The 18,783-nt window shown below is 48.0% G+C and overlaps 1 protein-coding gene across 11 annotated transcripts in view; it reads right to left on the reverse strand.

Annotated features, from left to right (window-relative positions):
* Window positions 1-6,788: 6,788 nt before the first annotated feature.
* LOC115083911 overlaps window positions 6,789-18,783 on the reverse strand; it is a 274,261-nt gene continuing 262,266 nt past the window's right edge. For 6 of the 11 annotated variants that reach the window (XM_029588000.1, XM_029587994.1, XM_029588001.1 and 3 more), the window contains 3 exons: window positions 16,081-16,399; window positions 10,321-10,695; window positions 6,789-7,288 (listed from right to left, as the gene is read on the reverse strand). In XM_029588000.1, coding sequence (XP_029443860.1) covers window positions 16,341-16,399 — 59 coding nt within the window. In that variant the 3' untranslated portion in view covers window positions 6,789-7,288; window positions 10,321-10,695; window positions 16,081-16,340. The remainder of the gene's footprint in view (window positions 7,289-10,320; window positions 10,696-16,080; window positions 16,400-18,783) is intronic. The other 5 variants (XM_029587997.1, XM_029587998.1, XM_029587992.1 and 2 more) reach the window with 2 other exon arrangements.

The raw sequence follows: 18,783 nt of genomic DNA on the forward strand, positions 1-18,783 counted from the left end.
TGAAATCCCTGATGAACGTCGGTATATAAAAATTTCAAATAAATAAATAAATAAAATTTTCTCTGACTCTCAGCAGAGGGGTTGACAGAACCTGCGGTCCTGATCTTTCAATTTCTTTAAATTTAGTTACATCTTTTTTTTTTACAGAGTTCTAAGGCTCTGGAAGCTTTAGTTAACACCTTTGGCTACAGCAAGTTGTTTGTATTAAAAAAAAAAAAAGCTCAGTGCAGTTTTTATTTTCCCAGGCTTTTCACTCAGCAGGTAGAGGTAAGGCGGGGGCTGGCAGCTCTAAAAGCCTTCTTCCCGGAGGGCCGTCTCTCTCTGGAGGGGGATTAACCGGAGGGCCGGTCCCTCCCCTCGGTGCCCCGAGATGAGTTTTCCTCGGGTGCTGCAGCGTTCCCAGAGCTCCGGAAGGCCACGAGTCAGCAGGGTATTTTAAGACCTTTTTTTTTCTTTCCTACCCCACTGTTTGGACCCCCCCCCCCGGGATGCCACGAGGGCTATCGTGCTCAGCATGTGGGGAGGAGGGGTTGCGCCTCTTGCGGGACAGGGTTTGTGCCCGCTGCCTACCCGGGTGGGAGGGCTCATCCGGGGGAAATTTTAGGCCAATTTTGCTGCTAGCCGCGGAATGGCGATTGCAATCGCGTCCGGGTCCGTCGCGACGCACCTGGGAATGGCGGCCATTTTGTCAGAGCCCTACCTGCCGACTGGGGGAGAGGATTCTCCGATTTCTCCTCCCACTCTGAGTCCCGTTTGACCGCGCGATCCGGGGCCCGCCCCCTCAGGGAGCTCGGTCCTCCCTCCTCCCCTATCGGATCCCTTAAAGGGCCAGTCAGTTTTTTCTTTCAAATGTATTTTACTTATGCATAGGGCTTTTTTGAAGGCGGAAGCTCATCAGCAGGATGAGGAGCCCCCTCCCGCGAAGATTGCAAGGCGGGACACGTCTCTGGATGCCCTTTCGGCCCCTAGGGGGGGCTCCGGAGCCTGCTCCTTTGGGATCCTTTCTGGATCCTCTCCTCCAAAATCTAGATGGGGATGTTGATGAGTCTGCTCCAGTAGAAGGGGACGACCCCTGGGTTTCTCGATTGTTTCGCCAGGAGGAGTTGGATCCCTTGATCCCCTATGTCCTGGAGGAACTGGAAGTGGAGGCACCAGTCCCCAGTTCGGAGCCAGTTAAGGGGAAACCAGTACTCTCGGGGCTGCGTGCCCTGCCCCAAAATTTTCCTTTCCACCCGATGCTTAAGCAGTTGGTCACTCGGGAGTGGGAATCTCCAGACGTGACCCTGCGGGTGGGACGGGCAATGGACAAACTCTACCCTTTACCTGAGGAAGCCTTGGATATCCTCAGGATTCCCAAGGTGGACACGTTAGTTACTGCGGTCACTAAGCGGACCACCATTCCTGTTACAGGAGCGATGGCTCTTAAGGACTTACAGGATAGGCAGCTAGAAGTCCTCCTCAAGCGCATCTTTGAGGTGTCAGCGCTCTGTGTTAGGGCGGCGGTCTGCAGTAGCCTCATGCAGCGAGTGACCCTTGGGTGGGTCCAGCAAATGCTCACATCACAGGTGTTACCTCCAGAGGAAGCAGATCAGCAAATAGGATGGAGTCCGCGGTGGCTTACACAGCGGATGCATTATATGATCTGTTGCGGGCTTCTTCGAGTAACATGGCCATGGCAGTTTCGGCTAGGCGGCTTCTCTGGCTCTGGAACTGGTCCGCGGATGCTTCTTCCAAAACTCAGTTGGGTAATCTTCATTTTAAGGGAAAATTGTTGTTTGGGGAGGAACTTGACGCTCTTATTAAGTCTCTTGGGGAGAATAAAGTGTATAAATTGCCAGAAGACAAGCCTAAGTCTTCCAGGCCCTTTGGGGCAGCACGTTACCGTGGCCGAGGACAGCGCAGATTTCGGCAGTCGCGGCCGCCCACTTTTCCCGCCCGACAACAGACTCAGAGAGCTCAGTCGTGGCCTACTTCCTTTCGTGGTCGGAGGCCATTTCGGGAGGGAGGCTCTCAAGGAGCCACTGGAGATAAGCAGTCCCAATGAAGGTGTTCCGACCCTCTCCCCGGTTCCAGCGGTGGGAGGCCATCTCTCCCTGTTTCTCGAGGAGTGGGTCAGAATCATGTCAGACCAGTGGGTCCTCAATATCATCGCACACGGTTACGAGTTGGATTTTGCCTGCCCGTTAAGGGATATTTTTCTGATTTCTCCCGCCGGCTCTCGGGCCAAGCAAAAGGTAGTCGGGCAAACCCTGAGTCGCATGAAATCCCTGGGGGCCATTGTTCCGGTCCCTCCAGAGGAGTGCAGGGCCGGCAGGTACTCCATCTATTTCGTAGTCCCAAAGAAGGAGGGGTCCTTCCGGCCGATATTGGATCTCAAGGCAGTCAACCGAGCACTTCGGGTTCCCCAATTTCATATGGAGACTCTTCGTTCGGTCATTGCGGCTGTCCACTCAGGAGAATATTTGGCCTCTTTGGATCTGACCGAGGCAAATCTTCACATCGGGATACGCGAGCGCCATCAGCGGTTTCTCCGGTTCATGGTCCTGGGGGAGCATTATCAGTTCCAAGCTCTTCCGTTCGGGTTAGCGACAGCACCTCGGGTCTTCACCAAGGTAATGGTAGTCGTAGCAGCAGCCCTACGGCGGGAGGGGTTCTTGGTTCACCCATACCTGGACGATTGGCTCATCTGGGCCAAATCGGAGAGCCTCTGTCAGGTAGCAGTGAGCAAGGTTCTACTCCAGCTCCAGTCCCTTGGTTGGGTGGTCAACTTTGCCAAGAGCCAGTTGGGTGGTCAACTTTGCCAAGAGCCAGTTGGTACCAGTTGGTTCTCAACTTCCTGGGAGCAAGCTTCGATACCTCGGTAGGCAAGGTCTTCCTCACTCAGAAGAGGAGGCTCAAGTTAGTGGCGCAAATCTGTCGGCTCATGTCCTTACCCCTGCCCATAGTATGGGATTATTTGCAGGTACTTGGTTCCATGGCGTCTACTCTGGAAGTGGTTCCCTGGGCGTGGGCGCATATGAGACCATTACAACGCACATTGCTTTCTCGGTGGGATCTGAAATCGGAGGAGTTCCGCCTGCCTTTGCCACTGATGGAACCAGCCAGGTCCAGTCTCGATTGGTGGTTGATTGCGGCCCACTTGTTACAGGAGATGGACCTGGAGGAGCCGCAGAATAGTCACGACGGATGCCAGCCTCACTGGTTGGGGAGCAGTTTGCCAGTCACAATCCGCTCAGGGTCATTGGACAAGTTATCAGGCGACGTGGTCAATCAATCGATTGGAAACCAGGGCAGTATACCTGGCATTACGCGTTTTTCTCCTTCTGGTAACTCAGCGTGAGGTCCGAGTCTTGTCACACAACGTGATGACGGTAGCCTACATCAACCACCAGGGGGGAACCAGGAGCCAGTCGGTGGCCTGGGAGGCCGAAAGGCTCATGACGGGGGCAGAGCGACATCTGGTCCGGCTGGCAGCCTCGCACATAGCCAGGGTGTACAATGTGCAGGCGGACTTTCTCAGCCGCCAGCATCTGGATCCTGGCGAGTGGGAATTGTCCGACGCAGCTTTCCGGCTGCTCACTCGTCCTTGGGGGGTCCCACACCTCAACCTGATGGCAACTCGGACAAATGCAAAGGCGCCCCGGTTTTTCAGTGATTGGAGAGACCATGGGTCAGAAGGAGTGGATGCTCTCGTTCTTCCGTGGCCTTGCGGCATACTGCTGTATGTGTTTCCGCCTTGGCCACTAGTGGGCAAGATCGTGCGTCGGATAGAGAACCACTTGGGGTCTGTCATTCTTGTAGCCCCAGAGTGGCCCCGATGGCAGTGGTTTGCAGATCTGATCTCGTTGGCGATCGACGGTCCGGTGCGTCTCGCCCACCTTCCGAATCTACTTCGACAAGGCCCAGTATTTTTCGATCAAGCGGATCGCTTTTGTCTAGCGGCCTGGCTTATGAGAGGAGGCAATTGAGGAAGAGGGGATATTCGGATTCGGTTATTTCTACCCTCTTGCAAGCACGGAAACCGTCCACGTCGCTGGCCTATATTCGTGTTTGGAGAGTTTTTGACTCTTGGTGCCAAGGATTGAACGTCCCCCCCACGTCTGGCTTCGGTAGCACACATTCTATCCTTCCTACAGGAGGGACTGAAGAAGGGGCTAGCTTGCAGTTCTCTCCGGGTGCAGGTTGCCTGCGGGGCAAGATTGATGGGTTTTCACTGGCAGCTCATCCAGATGTGTCCCGTTTTTTAAAGGGGGCAAAGCATTTGTGCCCGCCGGTACAGCAAATTTGTCTGCCTGGAGCTTGAATTTAGTTCTCAAGGGCTTATGTGGTCTTCCTTTTGAGCCCCTCCGGTGGGCTACGTTGAAGGATTTGACACTCAAGACTGTCTTTTTGGTAGCCATTACCTCCGCACGGCGAATTTCAGAGCTTCAAGCTTTGTCGTGTTGGGATCCATATCTTCGTATTCCGGAGTTTTGCTGCGGACTGTTCCCTCCTTCTTGCCCAAGGTGGTATCAGCTTTTCATGTCAATCAATCGGTAGAGTTACCAGCCTTCCCGAATTTGGATCAGACTTCTGCGACGGATAAGGATATGCATAAGTTGGATGTGTGCCGGGTTCTCCTTCGCTATCTAGAGGTGACCAATGCTTTTCGATTATCGGATCATTTGTTTGTCTTATTGCGTGGTCCTAGACGGGGACACAAGGCATCCAAAGCTACAGTTGCTAGGTGGTTGAAGGAGGCCATTTCCTCCACTTATCTTTGCACTGGGCGGGCCATACCAGAAGGCTTGAAAGCGCACTCTACCAGATCTCAAGTGGCCTCTTGGGCGGAGAGCCAGTCGGTCTTGTCGCAGGAGACTTGTAGAGCAGCCACTTGGAAATCATTGCATACTTTTGCGAAACATTATCGTGTAGACGTCCGGGATCCGGAGGTCGACTGTTTTGGCAGCAGTGTTCTTCGTGCGGGACTCTCCAGATCCCATCCCAATTAGGGCAGCTCTGGTACATCCCAGCGGTCTGAACTGATCCTGGTACGTACAGGGAAAGGAAAATTGGTTCTTACTTGCTAATTTCCGTTCCTGTAGTACCAAGGATCAGTCCAGACGCCCGCCCTTGGGTTTTTTGGAGAGTCCGTTTTTTCTGTATGTTTTCTTCCTTCTTCTTACCTCGACAGAGTTCTTTACAGACATCGACTTCTTTACAGACATAGGAAGGAATCTTCTTGATTGATACATTATGCGGCAGTACAGTTTGTTTATTTTACCGCGCGTATTGTTGTAGCCACTGGTTGTTATGTTTGGGGATTTGTTCTCCTTTATTGATTATTCTGCTTTGATATCGTATATACTGAGGGATCGCAGGTGGCACACCAGGTTAAGAGGGGTGCCTTTTCAGTTTTTTCTCTGACTCCCCCTGCTGGAAGGGAGACACAACCCAGTGGTCTGGACTGATCCTTGGTACTACAGGAACGAAAATTAGCAGGTAAGAACCAATTTTCCTTTATCTATAATCCTCAAAACCACACTACAGACTAGTACTGGTAACAAATGCGATGGTGCGTATTATCTCCAATGTCAAGTTTGGAGAACATATAACCCCATTTTAAACGGTTTATACTTACTGCCAAGTACATAAGGATCAATTTTAAAGTTGCCTATTTAACATTCCCTCATATTTGTCAGCCCGGTTATCATACTGTGTCATCCACGGCGGTCATCACAGGCAGGTTTGCTAACTGAGCCAACTATACACTCTACGCGACTCCGCAGGCGGGATCTTATCTCTCTGTGCTCCCATCAGTCTGGGAGCCTCCCTACGGAGGCCAGATTATGTTCACATTACTTACAATCTTGTCAAATGGTGAAGTCTTATTTCGATCGGCCTTTCCATGAATTACTCTAATCTGGGGGGGGGGGGGGGGCTCTTATACTGTAACATGTTCAGATTCTGCTTTATTGCTCTGCGATTTTAAGGAAGCCTGTATTATATTTGTCTGTTGATTTCACATCTTCTGTGGTATTGTCATTTGCTGTAAACCCTCCAGGAGGGCCAGGTACATTTATATTTCCCATGATTGCATTTATCCATCTCTGAAAGGAAATTCAGCAGGAAAACATAGAAACTGCACACAGCCCAGCCTTAAGGCGTGGGCAACTCAGACACCTCAACCCTTTTCACATTATCCCTTCCCAGAAAATGACAGTGTGGGGAGGGCTGGTGAAGGAATGAGCAACCAGGACAAACACAGAGCCACAGGATAAGGCAGGGGTGCTCAAACAGGTCCTTGGGAGGCCCCCCTCCCCCCAGCCAGTCAGGTTTTCAGGATATCTATAATGAATATGCATGAGCTTTATTTGCATGCACTACCTCCTATGTGTGCAAATATTTCACATGAATATTCATGAAAACCCAACTATCTGCGGGGAGGATGGCCTGAGAACTGGTTTGAGCCCCCCTGGGATAAGGTACGGATAAGTACGGCACACTTCGCTGGAAGAGTTTAACATTGTACCAAAAAGCAAATATAATCAAAGCACTGCAGTCATTAAACACTGAAACCGATGAGGTAGCATCTGATTATTCTAGTCTGCTCTACATTCAGAGATGACTCAATCTACCCTATAAGGGTTAATCACACTCAGACTGGTTCCCGGTCTTGGATTCAGTGCAGTTTTCACACAGCACACAAAGGTTCCTGTGAATAACCAGGAGTACGTTACACAGCAGTATCTCTACTGCCCAGAACATTCAGCCTTGTTCATAGGATGCCAGTGATGTCACTACAAGCCAAAGAGGAGAAAAAACACCTTTTGTTTTGCACATGTATTACAAATAATAAAATATGTAGCAAAACTATACACTATATATATTATATATATATATATATATATTTACTGTAAGTAAATTAAAATATAAAGACTGTACAAGTTATCTTCTTAGGTCTGTGGAGACAGTGGCAAATCACTCAAGCTTTGCTCAAGGATTATATTAGCAGGAGCTCTTCAGGCAACCCTACCACAACTCCACTTGTATTTGTAGTGAAGAAGGCAAACTTTCAGTGGCTGAAGCCTAAACTCCATTCTACATGTGGATAATTCAGGCTTGATAGTCCAACTAACAAGGCTTCAGGGTTAATTAAAACAGGAGCCAAAGCTGATAAAGGACATCTCAGCTGAGTTGCTGAAGTGAAGCCTCTCCCCGCTGAGCTGAAACACAATAGGTGGCAGGTGGCCGGGCGGTGGCTGTGGATAGCAGGGACGCAGTGGCACCATGTGAAACAGAACAGCACCTGCAAAGCAGTAAGAAAAGATAAGAATGCAAGAGATGTTAATTGTCAAGTCATGGATTGGGGCACTCACAGCAGGGCTCATCTATATGAGATAATCTGTGGGGAAGTCAAGACTATGGCATGCACTTCTGAAATCCCCCAGACCTGGTTGCATTTCTAGTACCTCCTCCATAGCTGGTTCCTGAAGAGAGCTGACCTTCGGCACCGCAGCCATTTTACAGCAAACTGGGGAGTGTGATGTCACACTTCTTATCGGTGATACCAAAGCATCTTACAATATAAAATAAACTTAGCCTATGCTGAAAGTTAGATGCTGCGAGCCAAAGGGCATGCAAAGAATTGATAAGCACAAAACATGGCAAGAGGGCCTGCTGATGAAAACTCTATCGGCACTAGAAAATTGAGCTATTGATAGGAAATAATAAAAAACCTCTTTGGCTCCTGTTTGGTGCTGCTTCGTTTTCTTTCAGTTTCTGTAACAGTCTATAGGACATGCTCTCCAATGGCTTTGGCAGTTGGAGGTCAGTTTTCAAAAAGATTTAGCCAGGCAACTTCCACTAATGGGGAACCCACCATCTCCTGTTCCAGTACATTATAGTTGAAAGCTTTTCCTAAAGTCTTAATTTACAATCATCCCTGCTGCAGCTTAAGCCCATTACTTCTTGTCCTACCCTCAGTGCAGATTGATGACAACTGGTTACCCCCTTTAAAAAAAATGAGTGTCAGTCTTCTGTACTCTATGAAAATAACAATTCTTCAACTTTTCCTTGTAGATCAGCATATCAAAGTCTCTAATTTCTGCTGCTCTCCTCCCAGCTACTGCTAAAATATCCATATCCCTTTTGAAGTTTGAGACTCAAAACTGGACTCAGTAGAAGACCTCATCACTGTCAAATAAATTGGGAGAACTACTTCTCTTGTGTGATAGTCTTGTTAATGTAGCCTCATGCCGGGTGTTAGCTTTTTCTGGAACAATACTTCTTTGTGAGCCTAGTTTGTTGTTCACTACGACTCCCAGATCCTTTCCTACAGCACTAGTGCCCAGTCAGTTATTCTCCACTTTATACAGATTCATCTGATTTGTCATTCTGTTTCCTTTTGTTTCTCAAGACCATTTTGGATAAAAACCTGTCCTCCAAGGTTCTTGAAACTCCTCTCAACTTGGTATCATCTGTAGAGTTTCTAAGTATACTCTCTATGCCATCAACCTGAATGTTACTTGCTTTGAGTTATCAATAAAAAAAGGTGTGAGCTAAACCTGAATAAATAAGTTAATGACAATCTTGAAGTGCATGAGATTGACCTCTGCAGAATACTTCTTGATATATCCTCCCAGGTTAACCTTGAGCAATTAATAACTACTCCAAGTCTCTTTTTCCAGCCATTTATGCACCCTCCTAACACTTGTATGGTGTAGACCCCACTGCTCTAGTTTGTTTGCGTATTTTATATAAAAGTAAAAAAAACCTTACTGAAGTTGCATCCCGGCTATTGCTTCCTCCTTACCTACAGACTCATTAACATTGCCATAGAGGGGAAAAAAGGCTGCCTTAACAAGATTTGTTCTTCACACATCTATGCTAGATGCTTCTTAGCACCTCAATACTATGTAGGTTGATAGTTTGAAATTTACTCCAGTATCTTTCAAGCTATTTAAGTGGTGCCAGCTGATCTGCCATTGCCAGGAGCCTTTGTTTTCCTCTTTTTAAGATTAAACAACTCATTTGTATATTTTAGCCTTTTGGGATCTTACTCATGCTCCGTGGGGTCTCAAAGACAATCCCTAATAGCTCTGCGATAAATTCACAGCAGCCTTATTGGTCTTCCTGAAAACTGGATTCATTGTAGGCTGTGATGGTTTCTATACTGGGCCAATAAAATGTGTCTGAAGACGATGTCATACATGAGATTTTGAGAACACATAGGACCTTCCTTCAAATATGACCTTGTCAGGTTGGGCTTCTTTTCTTTACAGTTGGCCGAGCCATCAAGTCACATGGCAAAGTGCAGTTATTTATTTACTTCGGACTGCACAGTCCTAGTTCTTAAAGGCAGCTTGATTTTGTACAGGCTATGATACCATATATTGAACCAAAACAAAAACTGCCCAAAAGCAATGATATATGAGAGCTTTGGAGACAACACAGGTCCCTTCTTTGGGATGGGATCCCCAGCAGATGTGTTTGAGGGGTCCTGATGCTTCAGTTTCATTCCCTTCCTCCAACCAATTTCTATTTCTCTTTCTCTTGATGATAAGTAGAGCTGAGCAAGTACAAACTGGACTTGGATACCCAAGAGTCTAAGGTTGTCTAAGATTTAAAAAAATAAATTTATATTATCTGCATATAGTAAGCCCTAGCTATAACAAATCTATGTAATTAGAACATTAAGGGCCAGATTTTCATTGCCATTCCCTTGATAAGCCGGCCTTGGCCACCCAGTCTTTGCCTTGCAACTGGCTTACCTACCGGATCCCTGTTGCGCTGTGCCCCGGAGCATCCTGCTTTGCTATTCGCTCCGTTCCTGCTTGCCTGCTACAGTACCTGCTTGCCAGCCACAGTACCTGCTTGGTTCCTGCCTGCCAGCCGTAGTACCTGCTTGCCAGCTACAGTGCCTGCTTGGTTCCTGCTTGCCGGCTACAGTTCTTGCCTGGTTCTAGTACCCGAGTCTTGCTACAGTTCCTGCCTGGTTCCAGAACCCGAGCCCTATTATAGTTCTGACCTACTGTTCTAGTCTGGTTCCAGTTCCCAGTCCTGATCCACGACCGCCTAAGTCCCAGTGGCTGGGCCCCTACGGGCTCCTCCTGGGGGGGCTTCGGCTTCCAAGGGTGAAGCCACCAAAGTCCCAGCAGCTGGGCTCCTACGGGCTTCTCCCGGGGGAGTACCAGCTTCCAGGGTGAAGAGCACCTCTACGTCCTGCCTGAACATCTGCCACCTGGCCTGTGGTATACTAGAGACTTTTGAATACCTTTCCCAGTCTCCTGCAGTTCGGCCCAAGGGTCCACTAAACTGACATTCCTTAACAATACATACGTGTATTTCCTCAGCTGATGGATCCTGCTCCTGGCTAACAATGGGTCTCCTCCAGTGTAACTCGCTGAAGGGCAAAACGAAAGCTTTGAGGTAAGCACTGCTGCTGTCATATTGTACCAGAGTCTGATGTGTGCATCAGTGACGAATTCCAGAGCTGATGAAGGCTCTTTACTCTTCAGGAGAAGGTAAGGCTTCTTGTGGAGCCAGTGTCATATGCACAGCTCCCTGCTGCGAGATCCTTATCAGGTTCACTTGAGGTAAGACCTTCTCTGCTGCAGTGGTATCAGTAAGGATGGGAAATTGTGATGGAATTTATTCCTCATGGAATCAAAATGCCGAGACTTGAGAGAATTCAACTTCTGTATTCGGGTGATCCTTTAGAAAGGAAAGAACAGAAGAACCAGAATAAAGCCCCCAATACTTTTATTCTACTCTGACACAGATCAGCCTGATAACATCAGCAACCCACTAATGCTGCCTGCCCTGTGAAACATCTGCTTTAAATTTCCTGTCAGTGAAGGGCAAGCAAAATTGCTTACCTTGTAATAGGTGTTATCCCAGGACAGCAGGATGTAGTCCTCACATATGGGTGACATCATCAGATGGAGCCCTGGTACGGAAAACTTCTGTCAAGAGTTTCTAGAAACTTTTGGCTGGCACTGTGGGCCTACTGAGCATGCCCAGAATGCCATGATATTCTCTGCCACAGGGGTCTCCCTTCAGTCTCGTTTGTAGCAATTTGCGTGAGCTAAAAAAATAAAATAATAAAACGTATCGGACCCAACTCTGCGGGGTGGCGGGTGGGTTCTGTGAGGACTACATCCTGCTGTCCTGGGATAACACCTATTACAAGGTAAGCAATTTTGCTTTATCCCAGGACAAGCAGGATGATAGTCCTCACATATGGGTGATTAGCAAGCTACAGGCTGAGTCATTCTTATATTGTACCAACAGCATACAACTTGTGCAACGAGCACAACAACTGGTGTACTGCTGGAAAGAATGAAGCAGCCTGAATCACAGCAGAATGGATGTAGAAGGAGTAGGAGTTATACTGGAAATAAGTTCCTTAAAACAGATTATCCAAAAGTTGAATCTCGTCCTTCTTTGTCTAGACAATAATGAGCTGCAAAAGTGTGAAGGGAACTCCATGTTGCAGCTTTACAGATGTCAAGGATAGGCCCTGAACGATAATGTGCTACTGAAGTGGACATGGCCCTTACTGAGTGTGCTTTTACTCGCCCCTGGAGAGGAATATTAGCTTTTTCATAACAGAATTCTATACAGTCTGCTAACCAGTTGGATAGAGTCTGTTTCCCTACCGCGACTCCTGGCTTATTTTTGTCAAAAGAAACAGAGTTGGGTGGACTTTCAATGGACCGCTGTGCGGTCAAGGTAGAAAGCTAGTGCACGTTTACAGTCTAAAGTGTGTAAAACTCTCTCTCCCAGATGAGAGTGTGGTCTTGGAAAGAAAGTAGGCAAGAATATTGACTGATTGATATGAAAGTCTGTTACCACTTTTGGTAAGAACTTTGGGTGAGTGCGAAGGACTACTCGGTCATGTAGGACCCGTGTGTAAGGTGAGTATGTGACGAGAGCCTGCAACTCACGGACCCTCCTAGCCGATGTAATGGCTACTAAGAAAAATACTTTCCATGTGAGGAATTTTTCTTCACAAGAGTGTAGAGGCTCAAACGGTGCACGCATGAGCCTGGTTAGTACTAAATTGAGGTCCCATTCAGTGACCGGTGGTTTAATGGGCGGTTTAAGGTGTAGTAAACCTCTCATGAATCTACTTACTAATGGTTGTGCCGTTATAGGCGCATCGCATACACCCTTATGGTAAGCCGCTATGGCAATTAGGTGTACCCTAACAGAGGATGTCTGGAGACCAGAATCCGATAGGTGGCATAGGTAATCTAGTAAGGAAGAAGTGGGGCAGGAAAAACGATCTATACCCTTTTGAAGGCACCATTTCGTAAAACTGGTCCACTTAGAGTGGTAAGATTTACGTGCAGAAGGCTTTCGTGAAGCGACTAGAATGTGAGAGACTTGAGTTGAAAGATTAAGTGGTTGCAAAATTAAGCTTTCAACATCCAAGCTGTTAGGGCAAGAGTTGTCAGGTTGGGATGACGCAACTTGCCCTGATTCTGTGTTATGAGAGTGGGCTCTATGCCCAGTTTGATTGGTTGTGAGATCGAGAGGTCGAGGAGTATGGGAAACCATACTTGATGGGGCCAGTACGGGGCTATGAGGATCATTGTCTCTCTGTCTTGTTGTAGCTTCATGAGAGTTTTCGCTATGAGCGGAATTGGAGGATACGCATATAGAAGTCCTGTATTCCAGGGGCGAGTAAATGCGTCCCTGGGGACTGTTTGTCTACGTCCGTGAAGGGAGCAGAACCTTTTCACTTCGTGGTTCAGGGTAGACGCAAAGAGGTCTATGGTTGGGCGACCCCAGCGTTGAAAGATTTTGCTTGCTACACGTGGGTCCAGCGACCATTCGTGGGGATTGAAATGTCGACTGAGATTGTCTGCTAGGATATTTTTTATGCCCGCCAGATAAGTTGCTCAGAGCTGTATTGAGTGCTCTAGAGCCCAAGCCCAAATCTGTACTGCTTCTTGGCAGAGGAGATAAAAGCCTGTGCCTCCTTGTTTGTTTATGTACCACATTGCTACTGTGTTGTCTGTTTGAATCAGCACAGTCTTGTTTGAGACGCAGTCTTTGAAGGCATAAAGGGCATATCGTATCGCTCGAAGTTCCAAGAAGTTTATTTGAAACTGTTTCTCGAGGATGGTCCACGTCCCTTGTGTTTGAAGATCGTTGATGTGAGCTCCCCATCCCAGGTTGGAGGCATCTGTAGTCAGGATGACCTGCGGAGTTGCCGGTTGGAATGGGAGACCAGCTTTCAATGCTGTCTGATTTGTCCACCAGTGAAGTGATTGGCGTAGCTGGTGGGTTATTTGAATGTTTTTTGACAATGGTTGGAAAGCTTGTAGCCATTGAGATTTCAAAGTCCACTGAGTTCTTCTCATGGCTAACTTCGCCATAGGAGTAACATGTACTGTGGAGACCATGTGTCCTAGTAGTACCAGAATTTGATGAGCAGATGCGAACTGGTGATGAATTGTGATGTTTGCCAGGCGAGCTAGATTGTCCGCACGGTTGCCTGGGAAGGAAGCTTTTCCTATTGAGGTGTCGAGGTCTGCTCTGATGAATGTGAGGAGTTGAGACGGTTCGATGTGGGATTTTTGATAGTTGATGAGAAATCCTAGGCGGTGCAATAGGGTTACAGTAGTTTCCAAGGCAGAGAGAACTCCCTGTCTGGATGGACTTCTGATGAGCCAATCGTCTAGGTATGGAAAAACGTGAATACGGTGTTTCCTTAGATTTGCGGCTACCACTGCCAGACATTTTGTGAATACTCGAGATGCAGAGGCTAGTCCGAATGGAAGGACTCGATACTGGGACCCCGGGTCTCTGCAGGCCGCACAGCGGGACGGCCGCGGCATCGGGATCGCTGTAGGAGAAAAGAAAAAGCCACGGGGGAGGGGGGGGGGCCACGCGCACAAAAGCGCCGCTGCGGGGGGGCCCGGTCGGCCCGCACTGCCCGCTGTCCGAAAATAGAGGGTGCCGCGGGGGGGCCTTCCCGGCCACACGACCCGCCCCAGACATCTTTCCCTAAATGGCTCAGCAGCCCATGAGGAGCTGTAAAATGGCCGCGGGTGAGGGAGTAAAGAGCGAAGAGGCCGGCTCCACCGGCTTTCGCGGGCACCGGGGGCTGAGCTGTGAAGGAAAAAACTACAAAGGAAAAACAAACTTACCCCTGGCTGCAACGAGAAATAAACAGCAAGGCCGCAGAGAAGAGACAAGGAAGAGAAGCCACTCCCCAGAAGTTGAAAGAACTCTGCCTTACTTTTTTTTTTAAACTTAATACAAACTTGATCCACAGAAAAAGACAACAATAAGCCATAATCAAGCAAGAAAGTGAAGAAAAAGGAAAAGGAGGGGAAGCCTGATTCCCCTACTCGCATCTGCTGGAGTCAGAAGATACTGAACTCCTGCAGAGGGGGTAGTAGTATATATGGATACGCCCCCTCAAAGCTTGTGCTGACTCCATCTGCTGGATTGGGGACATAACCCACTGTCTGGACTGATCCAGGTACGTACCGGGAATATGTGACTGGAAAGTTTTCTTCCCTGTATAAATGTAAGGGAATTGTTTTTCCAGAGCTCCTGATGTGCTTTGCTACAGCAAGGTGGAAAAAAAGAGACTGAAGGGAGACCCCTGTGGCTGAGAATATCATGGCATGCTGGGCATGCTCAGTAGGCCCACAGGGCCAGCCAAAAGTTTTTAGAACTCTTGACAGAAGTTTTCCGTACCAGGGCTCCATCTGATGATGTCACCCATATGTGAGGACTATCATCCTGCTTATCCTGGGATAAACAATCTTCCAAGCTGGGAAAAAAAATTTAGCTAAAGGATGAAGTTGCAACAATTTGTAGCCTATTTCAACAAAATGTGGTTACCTAATTATAGGGTTTATCAGAAAATCAAATCATGCCAGTTTCTTTCCTCACTTATGGAGGGATATTACTGAATGCAAGCTCCATAATTTTGTCTGTGTGTGAAGGCATGCATCTGATCTCCAACTGTTCACACCCATCTGTTCGGGAATGTAACTGGATCTAGACTCTGTCACTTCTCCCCTCCGTGTGAAGGGACCCACCTAATAATTTATTGTTTCTCTCCCCAGTGTATGGCGGTTTGGCCATGACCTAAGGATCCTATCATGTTTCTTTCCTGAACAGTGAAGCTCCATCCTTTCTCCCCTGCACACTCGGTGATGTGCACGAGAGCTCAGACTTCATTGCTTCTCCCCTGCATTATGATCTCAGGTTTAATGTAACTTCTCCCCTGTATGCTGAGGGATTTAGTGCAGCTCTGATTTCTCTCCTGTGTACTGAGGGATGTACCTGAGCTTGGGCTCCTTTAATCTCCATGCACCAAGGAGGGATGCGTATGTGACAAGGCTCCTTTGCTTTATAAGTAACATAACAGATGACATCAGATAACATTCAATTGGCTCAATCTGCCCAATCATTCCAGTCCACAATGCTAAGGATATATCCCAGCTGCTAGCTGTAGAAGCTTGAGTGCTTGTAGAATATCGAACCACATTCACGTCAGTTTTTGTTCTCTTCCATACAAGTTCCCATTCTTAATCCAACACTTAGACCTCCACGTCTTACCACCATGGTTTGCAATAATACAAGCTACCACTAAAGCCAGTGAGGCTGTTGCTCGAGCATTTGCCTGCCTAAGCCCTTGTGGCTTTGCTGGACAGTGCCTGGCCATCACCAGTCTGCCAGCATCAACTCAGATGGTTTCTGGGGAGTTGTAGCCTGTTGGTTTCAAGCCTGCATGCTCTCTCCTATGCAATTACCTCCCAACATGCTTCTCCCCTGCAGGTTGACTGGGAATGTATAGGAGAACAGGCTCCATCAATTCACCTTCATTTTAGAAGCACGGAATCTGAGATGGAGCTCCTGGCCTGTCCCCCATCTATGGTGGAAAAATGTATAGAAGACGGGCCCCTCCTTTACTTCGTACGCTTGGGTTGAGCAAGAATGCATAGGAGAAAGGGACTCAGTTGCTTCCTCCCTATGTGCTGTAGAATAACGTGCAGGGGATGGGATGCCTTTCACTTATGTTTTGAAGAAGAATGTGGCAGAAACGAAGGCTCCTTTGCTCCTCACCTGTGTGCTGAGGTGCGCTCACGTGTCTGGGTGGCTTTTATTTTTCTGTCCCAAGGGATAAGATGAATGTCCTCTCGCACTCTTTCCGGCTCCCTCGTGTTTCTTGTAGAGGAAGTTCTTGTGTCCTTACTCTACAGACCTTGAGCTCCTCTTCATTTTAATATCCTCATCCGAGACTATGCTGCAGAAGAGTGAAAGGCCTCGCCCTCCCCCTGCTGCCTGCCTCATGCCTGTGCTGCGCTAGGAAGGTCCGTCCTGGCTTACTGGGATGGGATGTGGTTGCCTTTTTTACTCATCTCTCTCTTGTTTTCCCAAGTTTCTGTAAAATTCAAAGGGGAGAAAAATTGGTTACTTTTCTGTATAAAAATAGTTCCTAAGCATCCCCCTTCACTGTAAGTGCATCCACATTTTATACTTTATCTATATAAACTGAGGACAATTTTCAAGCAGTTACTAAAGTAAATACCCAGGGCTGAAAACTGCCCTACATTTAGCAGATAAAAGCAAACAGTGAGCTTATTCTTTGTCCTGGGAAAAAGAGGCAGGGTGAGGGCAAGGAAAGCAAAGTTCATGAGGGGGATTTCGTTTTGAAGTACCTGCATGAACTTTGCACCTGTTCTAAAGTAAAGTGCAAGATCCACAGTTCCCTGTACGTACCAGGATCAGTCCAGACCCTGGGTTATGTCCCCCTTCCAGCAAGTGGAGTCAGAGCAAAAACTGAGAGGGTGGTCCCTCATGACTGGTGCGTGCCCTCTGTAAACCTCCAGTATTTCTCTGACTCCAGCAGATTCGGGTTGCACCTTCGGTTCTCCCAGTTTCTTTCTGTGAGAATAGTCTTTGTTGATTTATTTCTCCTGTTTTCTTGTTAACACTTTTTACTTGGATGGATCTTATTTAAAAAAAAGAAAGGCAAAGGCTTTTCCTTGTAGCTTTGCTCTACTTTCTATGGGCTGTCCTGCTGCAGGCTTGCAGGCAGAGCTTTCATTCAGTGGCAGACCTGTCATCTTTTTTATTTATTGTTGTATCGTTTTGGGGGTAAGTTTGTTAACTTTCCTTTTACAGGGCTGTCATTTGCTGCCTTTAGGGGTGAAGTTGGTGGTCCAACCTCTCCCCTTCGATATCGACCTGCTGCCCGGAGATGACGTTTCCTCAGGGCAGCCACTAAACTTCAGAGACGCCACATCCCTCTGGCTTGAAAAAAAAAAATGGAAAGGGTCGTTAACGTTTGGCAGGCAGCGCAGGACTTTGATTTCTTTCCTGCTATCAAAGGTTTTTGGAGGTCTAGGTTCCAAGCCCTTCTTTAGTTGCCTCCATGCCGCAGCTGACGCGATGCAGCACCTGCGGAGAGCCCAGATCGCGGCTCTCCCGGGAAGGCCTGTGTGCTCGGTGCCTCCCCGGTGGGGAGGACACCTCGAGCCCTAGAGGGCAGTCTGGTTCACGCGCAAATGCGTGCCAGGCTCTGAGGAGGTCGGCCCCGTTCCCGTGCAACGTGGGAACAGTGGCCATCTTGGATCCACTACTTGCTGCTCCAGTGCTGCCTCCTGGGGATTCAGGCCTGGACGGACCTCATTCCCCTAAACTTGAAGGGAGTAAAGCATGTGAAACACCGATTCGCAATTTATGCCCCTCGGGGAGTTTTTACTTTTGATCCTTCGTATTCTTGGCGGGCCGCCCTTTGAACCGCTGTAGATTGCTACCCTCAAGGACCTGACTCTTAAGACAGTTTCCTTGGTTGCCATCTGTTCCGCTTGCAGAATCTCGGAGCTGCAGGTCTTGTTATGTAGAGAGCCTTATCTCCGCTCTACGGATCCCGGAGTATCCTCGGGTATCGTACTATCTATCCTTCCAAAGGTGGTCTTGTCTTTTCATCTGAATCAGTTGGTGGAACTGCCATCATTCCAGGCTGAGGATTCCAAGGAGCTCCGGCGCCTAACGACTTCCGCTTATCAGATCTTTTTTTTGTCTTCTGGAGTGGTCCCAAGAAGGGGCACTAGGCTTCAAAGACCACCATTGCCCGATGGGTGAAGGAAGCAATCTCTACCGCATACATTGGTGTGGGGGTTAGCTCCCAGACGGTATTAAAGCTCATTCTCTCCGAGCTCAAGCAGCTTCCTGGGCAAAAAGCTGAGCGGTCTCTCCGCAGGAATTTTGCAGAGCGGCCACTTGGAAGTCTTTACACACTTTTGCGCATCACTATCGCTTGAATCTACAATCAACGACCTCAGGTTCTTTTGGGGCTTGGGTCATTCGAGCTGGGATATTAGTGGCCCACCCTATTTAAGGGAAGCTTTGGTACATCCCACGGTCTGGACTGATCCTAGTACATACAGGGAAAAGTAAATTATTTCCTTACCTGCTAATTTTCGTTCCTGTAGTACCATGGATCAGTCCAGACGCCCACCCTAAGTATTTTGGGCTTTTTTTTCTTTGGGATAATCCTTCAGCTCGACTGTGTAATCCTTTCAGGACCTGTTTGGGAGTTCACATTGCAAGTTTGCCTATTCAGATTTACAGTTTGATGTTCAATTTAGTTGATATTCATTTTTGTATTGATCCATCCAAGGGGTTTTTCTTTGTTGCTTGGATATTCTTAATACTGAAGGTTTACAGAGGGCGCACCAGTCATGAGGGACCGCCCTCTCAATTTTTGCTCTGACTCCATCTGCTGGAAGGGGGACATAACCCATGGTCTGGACTGATCCA

The sequence above is a fragment of the Rhinatrema bivittatum genome, chromosome 2 (assembly GCF_901001135.1).
Source record: "Rhinatrema bivittatum chromosome 2, aRhiBiv1.1, whole genome shotgun sequence".
NCBI lineage: Eukaryota > Metazoa > Chordata > Amphibia > Gymnophiona > Rhinatrematidae > Rhinatrema > Rhinatrema bivittatum.